This window comes from Apodemus sylvaticus, chromosome 5, assembly GCF_947179515.1.
Source record: "Apodemus sylvaticus chromosome 5, mApoSyl1.1, whole genome shotgun sequence".
Taxonomy (NCBI): domain Eukaryota; kingdom Metazoa; phylum Chordata; class Mammalia; order Rodentia; family Muridae; genus Apodemus; species Apodemus sylvaticus.
Window position 1 is genome coordinate 148,583,721 of NC_067476.1, and position 14,174 is coordinate 148,597,894.

Here is a 14,174-nt window from a genome sequence, read left to right on the forward strand (position 1 = left end):
TGGAACATAATATTGGTGTGACTGAAATGGCATTCCAGAGCTTCTGAGGACTGAAGCGCCTTCTGCTTGCTGAACTCTGTGGTTTTGAATTCTTCTTCTCACAAACGTGTCTAGTTGTTTTTCTCTAACTCTGTGGAAGGTTTGCCCATCCTCTGTAGTGCCCAGATGGAAGAGATGATTCATTTGCGTAAATTAAATCTATGATTGAGCTTTTGTAATTTATAAAACGGTCGGTCTGTCATTGATATCTTTTTTTCTCATTCCTGCTCAGGATCTGAATCTGATTGAAGATACACCTAATGCTTGTTAAACACTGTGCAGACTTCTGGGCTGGTTCAGAGTCAGCTGAGAGCCGAGCAGGAGGTAACTGCTCAAGCTGAAGTTGACCCCTGGACTAACTCAAAACAGTGCAAAACAAGGCCCACGAGTGGCACACACGTTAGCATGTGATTGTGGTCCCAGCATTTGAGAGACTGGGGCAGGAGAATTGTCAGCCTAAGCTATGGAGACCATGTTTCAAAAAGAAAGCAGTGGGGCTGGAGAGATGGCTCAGTGGTTAGGGGCACTGGCTGTTCTTACCAGGACTCCAATTCCCAGCATTCAAATGGTGGCTCACGCCTCCATAAGTCCAGTTGAGGGGGATTTGTCTTCCTCTTCTGGCCTTCATGGATATGGGACACCCACGGTGCACATATCTACATATAGGAAAAACAAAATAAAATAAATCTAACAAAAGAATTTAAACATGTGGAGGACAGTTCAGGTGTTAATATATTCGACAGATGTGGTAATGACATTATATAATGGAGTATTCAGGAGACAAGCACTTTTCCACTGATCTGTTCCCCATCCTCCATTGCCTTAAATTCAGAACCAGTGTGGCTCATGTCTGCAGTCAAGCACTTATGAGACTGAGGAAAAGGATTGCTGAGGGTTGAGAGGAGCCTGACATACCAAGTTAATTCCAGGCCAGCCTGGGCCATACAACACACCCCTGTCTCAGCTCAAAGGAATCCACAAGCTACCTCTAAATACCAGCTCGTACAGTGCAGCAGCCCTGTAATCACAACTACTCAGGAGGCTGAAGCAGAAGGCTCTAGGCTGGACTGGGGACATAAACCCTACTGTGCTGGGCAGTGGTGGTGCATGTCTGTAATCCCAGCACTCTGGGAGGCAGAGGCAGGCGGATTTCTGAGTTCAAGGCCAGCCTGGTCTACAGCGTGAGTTCCAGGACAGCCAGGGCCATACAGAGAAACCCTGTCTACAAAAAACAAAAAAATCAAAAAAAAAAAAAAAAAAAAAAAGGAAAGAAAGAAACCGTGCTGCACAACAACAAGCTACACAATGCTCAAGCAGCAGAGGGCTGTTTAAAACTCTGTTCTTAGAGTTGGGGTGATTACAGAGATTTTGGGGGTGTTGTTTGTTTGTCTACTTGTTTATTTGTGTTTTTGTTTTTTGAGACATTGTTTCTATGTAACCTTGGCCATACTGGAACTCCCTTTGTAGACCAGGCTGGCCTCAATCTCAGAGTCTGCCTCTGCCTCCCAAGTACTGGGATTAAAGGCCTCTGGCCACCACCTGGCTTATTTTGTTTGTTTGTTTGGCTTATTTTGTTTTTGTTGTTTGTTTTGGATATGGGGTTTTGGGTTTATTAGCACATGCCTTTATTCCTAGCACCCAGGAGGCAGAGGCAGGCAGATCTCTGAGTTTGGGGCCAGCCTGGTCTTCACATCGAGTTCTAGGATAGCCAGGGCTACACAGAGAAACCCTGTCCTTTTTTTTTTTTTTTTTTTTTTTGGCTTTTTCGAAACAGGGTTTCTCTGTGTAGCCCTGGCTGTCCTGGAACTCACTCTGTAGACCAGGCTGGCCTTGAACTCAGAAATCCACCTGCCTCTGCCTCCCAAGTAATCCTGTCTGGCTTTTTTTTTGTTTGTTTTTTGTTTTTTTTAAAAAAAAGTTTTGGCCTAGAGAGATGACTCATCAGTTAGAAGCACTGACAGCTCTTCCTGAGGTCCTGAGTTCAATTCCCAGCACCCACATGGTGGCTCACAACCATCTGTAATAGGATGCCATGCCCTCTTCTGGTGTGCCTGAAGATAGCTACAGTGTACTCATATACATAAGTAATTTTTTAAAAAAAGTTTTATTTTATTTTATATGTATATAAGTTTTATCTGCATGTATGTGTGTGCACCATGTCTATGCCTGGTACCAATGGTTCCAGAAGAGGGCACCAGGTCTCCTGAAACTGAAATAAAGGACAGTTGTGTGTCACTAAACTCTGGTTTAGTTTTTAAGTAAAACAAAACGAAACAAAACAACAACAACAAAAACACCTAACAATGTAAGCCTTGAGCAGTGATCTATATAGGCTCTAGGGGAAAGAACGCCACCCTCTTGAGCGTCCAGCTGCCTTCTTTGCAACCAGTATTACCATACATGGAAATCTATGCTTTAAACCGGGACAAATCTACTGTGTGTCAAAACTTGCAGTGCTGGGGATGAGGCTCCCAGTGCAGAGAGGGAATGAGCTTGAGTCTCAGCAGCTAGGGGCCGCCAGCTCTGCCCATGCATACCATCAAGATGACTAGATTGACAGATGGCAAACTCAGCACTGGGAAAGAGCCAAGGTGCTGACAGGCAGGTCTTCAGGTTCAACACTTCTTCCAGTGAGTCTGTAGTGACCCCTAGAGTGACGCAAAAGGGAAAAACTTTCTGTGTCCCTCTGCGAGCTTCTCCTCTCCCCTTCAGCCACTCTCCCTTTTGTAAGTGGGATGGCAGTTCCTGGAGTTTTATACAATTGGCAGTGATCATCCTGTTCTCTTAGGCTTCTTTCAGCATAATTATTTCAAAATCAACTTCTCTCTGTAATTTATCTACCCAGGTAGTTGTTGAGAGTTTGGGGTGTCTTCAGTTTGGGGCCGTTGTTAATACACATTGAAAGTCTGTGTGGGCATATACATTTATGTTTTTGTGAAGGCTTGATCATACAATGGGTATGTAGATGTAAGATTTCCCTTCCTGTTTTAGGGGAGTAGTTTTGTCTTGGGTAGGTTTGTTTGGTTGATTTGGGGTATTGTTTCTTGAGAGTCTCACTGTAGAACCCAGGATAATCTGCAGTTTACCTTGTAGAACAAACAGGGCTCAAACTTTCAGTGCTGTTCCTGCTTCTGCCTCTGGTTGCAGGTCTGGGCCACCAGACATGCTTTATGTGGGTAGTGGAGATCATGCCCAGGCCTTCATGCCTAGTCATGAAGCTCACTACCAAGCTTCTTCCCACCCCATCTCCGACTCCCCAACGATTGCTTTGTAGGCCAACCATCGAATCTTCAGCAACTGTGCCTCTGCCTCCTGTGTGCTGTGCGCACAGTCTTAGTTACAGTCATGTGCTTGTCTCCGTTAGGGTTTCATTCCTATGAAGAGACACCATGACCAAGGCAACTCTTAACTGGGACAACATTTACTTGGGGCTGGCTTACAGTTTCGGAGGTTCAGTCCATTAGCATCATAGTGAGAAGCCTAGCAGAGCTGAGAATTCTACGCCTTGATCCCAAGACAACCAGGAGGAGACTATTTCTTCCCCACACTGGGTGGAACTTAAGTCCTAAGCAGGACCTCAAAGCCAACTCCCCAGTGACTCACTTCCTCCAACAAGGCCACCCCTACTCCAATAAGGCCACACCTCCTAATAGTGTCACTTCTCATGGGCCAAGTATATTCAAACCACCACTGCACTTTTCATTATTCTCTTCCTTCTTTGAGACAGGGTGCCTAGGCCGGTCTTGAACTCCTGGACTTAGTTAATCTTCCCACAGCAGCTTCCTCCTAGCTGGTACTTTAAGCCTATATCATACCTATTTATGTCTTTAAAAAACAACTATGGGATAAAGCAGAATTCAAAGTTTAAGATTGGCTACAGAGCAATCCTTAGAGCAATTAGATTGGTCTAATGCTTCCAATGCTGCAACCCTTTAATACAGTTGCTCGTGTTGTGGTAACCCCCAGCCATAAAATTATTTTCATTGTTACTTCATAACTGTAATTTTGCTACTGTCATGAATCAATTGTAATGTCAATATCTGATATGCAGAATATCTGTATGTGATTCCTGTGAAAGAGTCATTTGACCCCCCAAAGGGGTCGTGACCCACAAATTGAGAACTGCTGCCGTAGCATGAGTTTCAGGCTAGCCTGGGTTAGATAGAAAGGCCACCTCCCATCCCATCTTTTTTTGTTTTGTTTTGTTTTGTTTTGTTTTTTTGTTTTGTTTTGTTTTTGTTTTTGTTTTTGTTTTAGAGATAGGGTTTCTCTGTATAGCCCTGGCTGTCCTGGAACTCACTCTGTAGACCAGGCTGGCCTCCGACTCAGAAATCGGCCTGCCTCTGCCTCCCAGAGTGCTGGGATTACAGGCATACGCCACCATTCCTGGCTTCTTTTCTTTTTTTCTTTTCTTTCCCTCTTTCTTTCTTTCTTTCTTTCTTTCTTTCTTTCTTTCTTTCTTTCTTTCTTTCTTTCTTTCTTTCTTTCTTTCTTTCTTTCTTTCTTTCTTTCTTTCTTTCTTTCTTTCTTTCTTTCTTTCTTTCTTTCTTTCTTTCTTTCTTTCTTTCTTTCTTTCTTTCTTTCCTCTCTCTTTCTCTTTCTCTCTTTTTCTTTCCCAGACAGAATCTCACTAGTTAGTTCTAAGTGGCTTCAATTTACAACCCTCTTGCCTCCCGACCACTAGGATTATGAATCTATCAGTATTTCATGAACTTTCCTGGGGAGACTAGAATCTTTAAGAATTCCCCAGAGTCCATTTTGGAGAGCCAGCAAGTTTACTGGACTGACTTGCAGACCTTACTGGGACATTGAGCCCCTCCTACCCCCATCTCAGCTGTGAAGATGGAAGCCTCTTGAGTTAACGCAATAAGGATATGCTATGTCCTTTAGCCCGAGTCTACAAGAAGACTTGGTAGACAGCTGGGAGGGAGATGTAGGGAGGCAGTGGGGAATCTCAGGTGAGGGTCCCCCACCCTTCTGTGAGAGTTATCAACAGGCCACTGAGGGATACTTGGAAGTAGTTAAAGCTCTGATGAAGCTATTAGGGACTGACGAGGTTTGGAGAATAGCTGAGGACCGTCAAAAGAGCAGTCAGTGCTCTTAACCGCTGAGCCATCATCTCTCCAGCCCCATGTCCAGCTTTTAAGCATCTTTTGTGCTTTTGGTACTGACTGAATTTTGAAGTGAGAGCCAGTAGGATTTGAAAGAATGGCTTTGAAGTCTTGCCACTCTCTAAAGACTCCGCCTCGGCCTACACCTCCCTTTCTCCCCCACCTTCTCTCTCACACCCACCTTCTCTCTCACACCCACCTTCTTCCCCCACCCCCTCCACGTTTTTCTTTTGATTGGGGAATCTCCCTAGATAGGGAGATGCTTGAACTTTCCATTTTTCTGCTTAAACCTTCCAGGGTGCTGAGATTTCAGGCATGCACCACTACTTCAAGGAGAATTATCTTTTGGTTTGGGGTACAGGGTCTCCTTGCATCTCAGTCTGGCCTGGAAGTTACCGTATAGTGAAGGTTGGTCTTGGACTTGGTATTCTCCTGCCCTGGCCTTCGAGTACTGGGATTAGGCATGTGACACCACACCTTGCATAGATTTTCAAATTTTTCTTCTCCCTGCTGTGTGATGCGTGTTCTTTGTCATTCCTTACATTGTCCACCTTGCAAAACTTCTAAATACCCCAATTCTGAAGAGCCCAAGCTGATCCTATTGGGTGCACACAGCTTCCCTCTTCCAGTCCAGCACCTATGTGATCAGCGCAATTCATTGAATGGCTTTTTGTCTCAGCTTGCTTAGTGGGTTGGCCATGTAACTTATTTAAATGTTGGTTGCCTGGCTGGCTGAAGGCCCAGCGTTGGAAGCACAGCCCTACAAGGCAAAGCAAAACCAAAACAAAAGTTGCTCAGTAGATGGATACCACGACTCTGGACAGAAAAGCAGGTGATCCTAGGTATTATTTACCATCAGTCAATAACTTTGTGTCCTTGAGGCTAGGCCAAGTATATTTCAACAAGATTTGATCTTTGTCTTCTTTACAAAGGAATAGCTTCGGAGTTTGGAGCCCAGGACAGACAATTGAAGGGCTATATGGCTAGAGCCTTTTCTTCCTGGGTCTGTACTTCTAGACTCCCTCCCCCCATGCAATTCAGAGTGTCTGTTATCTGTTTGGAGCCTAGAGACCACACCCAGGTCTGTTAGCACCTGGATTCTGGGAATGCTCTCCCCAGGGGTTAGGTGTTGATCTGCTGATAACTAGAGGTCACCACTCTTGGAGGTCACCAGATTCCTTCTGACCCTGGAGCGACCTTGCTGTCCACCCACACATCTCCAGGCTCCTCCAGCTCTGGTGTCCTGATGAACTGTCTCCAGTTCCTGGTCCCTGCCGAAGCCTTTTGCCTTGAGCACAAATCTTGTGCAAATTTTAGGGCCTGCTTTTGTTCAAAAGGAGATTGGTCATCTAAGTGAGGGTGTGTGCAGCCTGCAGAGCACCGTCTTGGACCTCAGAGGACAGGTGTGAAGACAGGTGGACTCAGAATATAATCATGGGACCAACAGAAGGACTACAGGTGTTGAGAGTAAGGCATGTGGGATTCCCTAGGTCTAACCTCAGCCACAAAAGCCACCTAACAGTGATATAATACTTATTATGTGTCTTATACATATTCATACACTTGATCCTATAACCACTGTAGATGGTAGGTATCTTTGTAGTGCTTAGAGTTAAAGGTTTGTATAACAGTACCCCAAAATAAAGTGTAGGAGAAAATAATCTCCCACTTCTCTGGCTTGCTACTACCTGGTTATTTTGCAGGAACTGTAGACAAGGAAATAACTTTGCAAGGCAGTCCTTTTGTAAAAGAAATTTACATTTGTAAAGGAAATCTACCTTAGCCTTCTGTACTAGGAACTGGCTGCTGCCAATAACTTTCTTTTAACAGGGAGACTTTTATCTGCCTGACAAGACCACACATTTGCCACACAGTTCCTTCCTTATCCCCAAGTAGCTTGTATCACCACCATCCCCACAGAAGTCCGAGGACCCCCATTCCTTTTTGTACCTCAGGAAGCTTCAAACATCCGAGCCTTTATATGATGAAGGTATTTTGCAGGACTCCAACAGATATGCAAGTAATTAAACAAGAGTTTCCTTCCTCTCTCTTTTTTTTGTTTTGTTTTGTTTTGTTTTGTTTCCGAGACTGGGTTTCTCTGTATAGCCCTGGCTGTCCTGAAACTCTGTAGACTAGGCTGGCCTCGAACTCAGAAATCTGCCTCCCAGAGTGCTGAGGTTACCAGCGCCACCACCACCCAGCAAATTTCCTCTTCTTAATCTATTTCCTATCGATATAATTTGCAAGCAAGCCAAAGACGCTAGAGGGAAAGCCATTTTCCCCTTTCCTTACTATACACTCTAGAACTACAGTTTGGGGGAGTCAGTGCCTCAGTTTCTCCATCTGCTACCAGGTAATACTAGCATATAACTCATTGGATTGTTATAAAGATCAAAGTTTTTATGAACTGTTCTTGTAGATGAGGAAACCGGCAAGGAGAAGTTTGATAATTTGAGATAATGGAACTAGAGGAGGCTGGGAATCTACCCTTAGGAGATCTGGCTGTAAAGTACACTAGCAGTGAAGAGTAAATGCCCACATCAATTCCTTTGAAGGGATAGGGGTGGGGGAAGGCCTTGAATCAAACCAGGTGGAAACCTGTAGCTTTTAAGCCTTCATTCTGCTGTTGTAAGTGAAGTTTTCAGAGTTGTACTGTCTAAAGAGGGCCAGCAGTGTTTGGAAAGATCTGAGGTCTGAGCCAAAAGGACATTTGACTGGGGTTCCAGGCTCTCATCCTTCCAGGAAGTCCCAGTAGGATGACACTCGGTATGTAGGTAGTAAATGACAATCTAAAACGGACAACCGGTGCCATCAGAAATTGAACTTAAGCCAACAAACCTTCACCCGGAGGCTTTCTACACTTCCGAGGAGAGGCTGCTGGAATTCCAGGATGCTCACAGTTGAGGAAATGCACACAGCAGCAAGCAGATGGGCAAGAGACCCCAGTGGGGGAAGATGTGGGGAATTCCTGGTCCTAATAACTGCCCAAGCAAAAGCTGGGAGGCTAAATTTGCCTCTCTGGGCTCGACGTGGTGATCTGGAAGGCCTTTACAATATGGAGTAACGAAGATTTAACCCGAAAAGAGAGGTTTAGGTTTGGTGAGAGAAATGTTGGGATTTTGAGCTGAGGCAGCTGAAGAAGCAAGAAGACTTGCAAAGGAAAAGGTGAAAACCCAGTTAAAGGGAGCATGGGGGCTCTAGGGACAGTGGCTTGGAACGTCCCAAGCAGTGACAATTTGGGCGGGAAGTTTCCCCCATTCAGTTCTTTTCAGTCTTTGCTATATGTGTTGCTTCACATAAGATTCACACAGAGCCGGGGCTCGCGCCTCATTGAATCCCAAGGTAGGTGTATCTGGGATTCCCCACTGCCAGAGCATCTGCCCCGCTAGACTTGCACTTTTGGTTTCTGCCCTCCGGTAAACTACTCCCCTTCTCCCCTCCTTGCGCTCCGCCCCTCCGTTGATTCTTCCTAGGGCTCTGGCGCACGGGCTCCGCCCCTCATCTCCAGTACGCCTCGCCCCTTCCGTATGCTCCGCCCCCGCGCCCGCGCGCCAGGGCCGGGCGGCGCCGACGCACTTGGCGGGAGATAGGAAAGTGGTTCAGTGCGCTCCCTAGGCAGCTGCAGTTCTGGAAACGTGCGACAAAACCTGCAGACACGCTGACGCCTCAGAGCACCGCCTGGGGCCCGGAGTGGCCGGAGCAGCCTGAGTCCTGACCCCGGCCCGGCTCCCGCTCCGGGCTCGGCCGGCGGGCGTAAGGGCGCGGCGGGGTTCGGGCCGGGGGGATGTCTCGGCGGACGCGCTGGTGAGAGGCTGCGGGCGCGTTGGGGTTCTCTTCCTTCTCTTTGGGTCAGCAAGCGTGAGATGGGGATCCCTGAGAGAAATGCATCCCGCGCCGCCCGATGCAGGGGCGCCGCCACGTCGAGAGGCTCTAGGGACCCCTCGCTCGGTTCTCGGGCCTCCTGGGCCCTGGAGCCTGAAAGCGCGGGTTCCCCCTCTAGACCGGGTCCCGGCCCTGGGTGAGGTCCATCATCTCCCGCCTAATTGCAGGGTGGAGAAGGAAGGCTGTTGCCCGCGGTGTCAGCTGGAGGCCCATTACTGGGTAGGGAGAATGTCTCCCCTTGCCTCAGCGAGTGGAAGGCAGAAGTCCGGGAGACACTTGTCGTTCAAGAGTGGCTCGAATTTGCTGGCGTTTCTTTTTTGTTAGAAACACATTCCGGGAAACACAAAGCCCCTGGGCCCTCCGCGGGATGTGAGACGGGGGAGATTCGTTGTCTCATGGGGATTCGGCGGCTGGTTCGGTTTGGTTTCAGAAGCCTTCCTGTCCCACGCTAGTTTTGGTCAGCTGGGGATGAGTAAAAACTAATGGTGTGCAACGAGACTGCTCTGCCAGCAGCCGCTGGGCCAAAGGCAGGAACTGGGTTTCCCTCTTAGTTCCCTAGAGGAACTAGGGTGGCTGGGTCAAGCCTGGAGCTTCGGTATACCTGTGTATCTGGGGCCTAATCGCGGGGCTTTCCAGCCTTTCTAAGGAGTGGGATAATTGGGTTCTGCTGTGTTCCTTCTGGGTCTTAACAATTCAGAACGCCTTACCCACGTCTTCAGTTGGCCGAACCTGGCATAGGATGAGGATGAGAACAGAGATGCCTGCTGGCTTACTTGTAGAGGTTTTCGTGGCAGGAGTGGATATATTGGTTGGGTCTGTGGGCGCTGATCAGGGTGGTTTCCCATGCCCCAGTTTCTAGGGCAGTTCAGTGCCCAGGAAGAGCATCTGGAAGTACTGCTTCGAGAGCCCGGGGACCCATTGGAGGGACCCTTTTGTGAGCATGGGCTCGGTGCCCCTGCATCCTCATGGGCCTCACTCTTTTCTCTGCCACATGGTGTGACTCCCTGTACCCCAGTGGCCCACTTCCCTCTTGGCCTCTGACTCACCTTTCCCTGGAGCATAGCCCAGAGAGAAAGGGTATGTGTATATACAAAAGTGAGACTTTGTTTTAATCAGCACACCGGCCTCTGCTTTTTCATGCTATGGCTACCAGGGAGGTTAGGGTGTAGAAGTGTGGAACTTGGCGTGGTGTCATCTTTGTGGGTCTCACTTTTCACATCTGTTAAATGGAGCCCCTCCCACCTGTTGAATACTGCGACCACGCCAGGTGGTAACTCAGGCCTTTAATCCCAGCCTTTAGGCAAATCTGAGTTCAAGGAACAGCTTGGTCCACAGAGCGAGTTCCAGGGCAGCCAAGGGTACATAGAGAAACCCGGTCTCAAAGACCCTGCCCCCCAAGTAGTGTCGCTATCACACAAAACTGATGTTTCAGAGCTCTGTTTCAGATACCTTTTCTCCTAGGACATTGGCTGAGCTTCTAAATAGAATCTGGGCCGTGTCCTGAGTTTTGGAGAAGCAAACTCAACTGTTAATACTTTGTAGATTTTGCCTTCAGCTTTACAATGGTAGATGGTCTGTGCATTGAGTCAGCAATGACAGAACAAATCTGCTCTCTGGGTCCTGTGAGGTGTGTTGCTAAGGTTTAGAAACGTCGTTTCATTTTAGTTAGGATTTCTAGAGTTGTTTAGTAGGCAGCATCTTTGCAAGTATTCATTCATTCACAAATCCACTCCTTCCCTGGGCAAATATTTCTTTAGGCCTTCTCTGTGCCAAATTCCAGGATGTGAAGGTGGAGCTGACCTTTGTGGGTGATGGTGAGGCCAGAGGTTGGAGCTGAGGGCAGGACCTGGCTTTCCAAAGTGCTTTGTGTGTGTAGGAGTGTCTGGGAGGCTGTGCTGAGTGTGAGGGAAGACAGGGAGGGGTGTGCAGACACACAACGGCATACTTTTGGGCACAAAGTGTGGCCTGTGTTGCTCGTTTGGAAATCACTACTTTCCCCAGTTACATATGACTGACTAACCTTTAGTATTTGCTAGAGGTGACCCAGTGCAGGTCCTGGGGAAGGATTAACCAAGTTCTGTGAATAACTGGTTGTTTTCCTTTCTTCCTTAGTTATGTGTTTGTGTGTGGTTATGTGCACTTGTGTGTAGGTGCCCACAGAGGCCAGAGTGCCTGGATCCTCCCAGAGCTGGGGGGGGGAGGGTTGTGGGAAAGGGTGCTGGCAGCTGAAATTTGGGTCCTCACCAAGGGCAGTGTGTTCCTCCAGTCCCTACGTAGCCTTCTTAGAGCTTCACAGTACCACCTCCTTTCTCATTAAACTAGGTAATAGGATTTGGGTGGCAAGCCAGGTATAGTGGAGTGTGCCTTTAACCCAGCAGGGAGGCTGAGAGGAGCAGATCTCTAAGTCTATGGATTAACTTCCAGGACAGCTAGGGCTACACCGAAACTCTTGAAAAACAAACAAAACAATGAAAACTTCCATGTTAGGTGTTTTTTTTTGTTTTGTTTTGTTTTTTGTTTTTTTGTCTGTCTGTTTGTTTTGATTTTTTTAGATTTGGTTCCCCCCCCCCCCCAACAGGGTTTCTCTGTATAGCCCTGGCTGTCCTGGAACTCACTCTGTAGACCAGGCTGGCCTTGAACTCAGAAATCTGCCTGCCTCCCAGAGTGCTGGGATTACAGGCGTGCGCCACCACCGCCTGGCAAGTTAGTTTTATTATAAGCCTTTGGACATCAGATAATTGTATTCTGAGTTTTTTTGTTCTCCATTAACTGTGCCCACATGCAGGCAAGGATTGGAAAGTGACAGGCAAGAACGAATAGAGTTGGGTTTAGTGTGGTGGAATATGCCTTTAATCCAGATAAAAAGAATGGAAAAAGCTGCTGAGGCCATACCTAAGATATTTACATTTTTACATGTTTGGTGATTACAGGTGCCTTTAAAATACCCAGTGCCGGGGACTGGAGCAATGCCTCAGCGGTGAGAGCACTTCATGCCCTTTTTTGGGCGGTCCAGGTTCAGTTTCCAGGACCCACCAGCTGGCTTACAGTTATCTGGAACTCCAGTTCTAGGGGATCAGGCCCCCTATTCTAACTCTGCATGAATCAGGCATAGATGTGGTGCACAGATACACATGCAGGCAAACCACCCCAAAACATCATAACATAAATCTTTTTTTATTTATTTAGTGTTATTAGTACACTGTAGCTGTCTTCAGACATACCAGAAGAGGGCATCGGATCTCATTACAAATGGTTGTGAGCCACCATGTTGTTGCTGGGAATTGAACTCAGGACCTTCAGAAGAGCAGTTGGTGCTCTTAACCACTGAGCCATCTCTCCAGCCCCATAACATAAATATTTGTTTGTTTGTTTGTTTGTTTCCCCTCTCCCCTAGACAGGGTTTCTCTGTGTAGTCCTGGCTGTCCTGGAACTCACTCTATAGACCAGGCTGGCCTCGAACTCAGAAATCCGCCTGCCTCTGCCTCCCAGGGTGCTGGGATTACAGGCATGCGCCACCACAGCCCGGCCTGTAACATAAATCTCTAAAAAAAAAAAATAGCTAATGACCAGTGTAAGTTTGTTATTGAGAAGAAAAAAGTGGGAATATGGTTTTGAATATAAGGCCTGTTTCTAGCTCATGCTGACTTTGAATTTGCAACGGATCTGTCTCAGCCTCCAGAGTCTTGGGGTTGTAGGCCTATACAAAAGTGGGCCTGCTGGATGTCACGGTCTTTGTGAAGAGTTTGGGTTTTGTATTTGTGGTGAGGTGGAGGTTAGAAGCCAGGGCTTTCATGCTGGGCAGTTTTATCCCAGAAATAAAGCGACGAAAAGGAGAATAGAGCCAGGCACGGTGGCCTAAATTTATAATTACAATTTATAATCGGCAGAGATTAAGGTAAAATTACCTTGAGTTTAAGACCAGCCTGCTCTTCGCTTCATAACAAGACTGTCTCAATAAATCAAAACAAACAAACAAACAAACAAAAACTTTAGCAAGGCAGATGGCTCAGCAGGTAAAGGTTGCTGGTGTGTACACACAGACATACCAATAAATAAATGAGTATTTTAAAGCCCATTCCATTGAGAAGAAAAACAGAAGGCTGGTGGGGCGAGCCTTTAATGCCAGCGCTCGGCAGTAAGATCTGAGTTTGCAGCCAGCCAGGTCTACACAGCAAGATCTAGGACAGCCAGGGGAGAGATACTATATAGAGAGACTTTGTCTCAAAAAGGAAACAGAAAAACAGAAGATGAAGTTCTACCTATGTTTTGTGACTTGTTGAGACAGGGTTATTTAGCCCCGTCTGGGTTTGAGTTCCTTATGTAGTTAGGGTGACCTTGAACCTGTTTTCTTTCTGCTGAATTACCTGTATGGCCCGCCACACCCAGCCTGTACAAGTAGAAAAGAAGGGCCTGCCCCCACCCCAAACCTCCCTATATGTGGTTGCCTTGCCCCTGGCCACACACTACCTCCCCAGGTAGAGGTCTGTAAACATACTGTCCGAGACCCACCTTGCTTGCTTCCGCAGTGAGGAGCTGGATGAGTTACACTACCACGACCCCGACTCGGACCTCCTGGAGCAGAGAGACAACAAGTGTAAGGTCAAATGGACCCACGAGGAGGTGAGCCTCACAACTGCTCCATGGGACGGGGAAGAGGGGCAGAACCCTGTGGGGTGGAGGGAGGAGGCTGGTCAGATGCGTGTCTGATGTCAGTGAAAAAGCTGATGGGCGATCTACTTCTCTTTGTCCCCCAGAGCATGCTCTGGCTGTAAGGTCTGAGGGTTGAGGGTTAGCCCTCAGAGCCCAGACCTCCGTCTTGTGATGTAAGTGCCTCTTGCCCTCTCGCTCACTACACTTTCTGCTCTTACAGCCTAGCTCCAGAGGCTAGGTAGCTTATCAAGAATACAGGTGCATTCACCTCATTGGAAGGCATTCTTACCAATGGGGACGGTGTTCCCAGGCAGTGTGGGGCATCAAAATGCTAACCCATTGGTCCATGTGTTGATGATCTATACTTGAAGGCAGAGACCATGATTTAAAACACCTCCTTGGTACAGAGGAGATTAAATTTAAACATGGTGGGAAGGGAGCATTTGACCAACTACCATTGGCTACAAGGAAGTTAAATGTGCATCCTTGTTT

At 47.3% G+C, this 14,174-nt stretch overlaps 1 protein-coding gene across 2 annotated transcripts in view; it reads left to right on the forward strand.

Annotated features, from left to right (window-relative positions):
- The first annotated feature begins 8,700 nt into the window (after positions 1–8,700).
- Mybl2 (MYB proto-oncogene like 2) overlaps positions 8,701–14,174 on the forward strand; it is a 28,110-nt gene continuing 22,636 nt past the window's right edge. The window contains exons 1-3 of one of the 2 annotated variants that reach the window (XM_052184193.1): positions 8,701–8,954; positions 11,963–12,009; positions 13,559–13,652. In XM_052184193.1, the coding sequence (XP_052040153.1) occupies positions 11,999–12,009; positions 13,559–13,652 (105 nt within the window). In that variant the 5' untranslated portion in view covers positions 8,701–8,954; positions 11,963–11,998. The remainder of the gene's footprint in view (positions 8,955–11,962; positions 12,010–13,558; positions 13,653–14,174) is intronic. The other variant, XM_052184192.1, reaches the window with a different exon arrangement.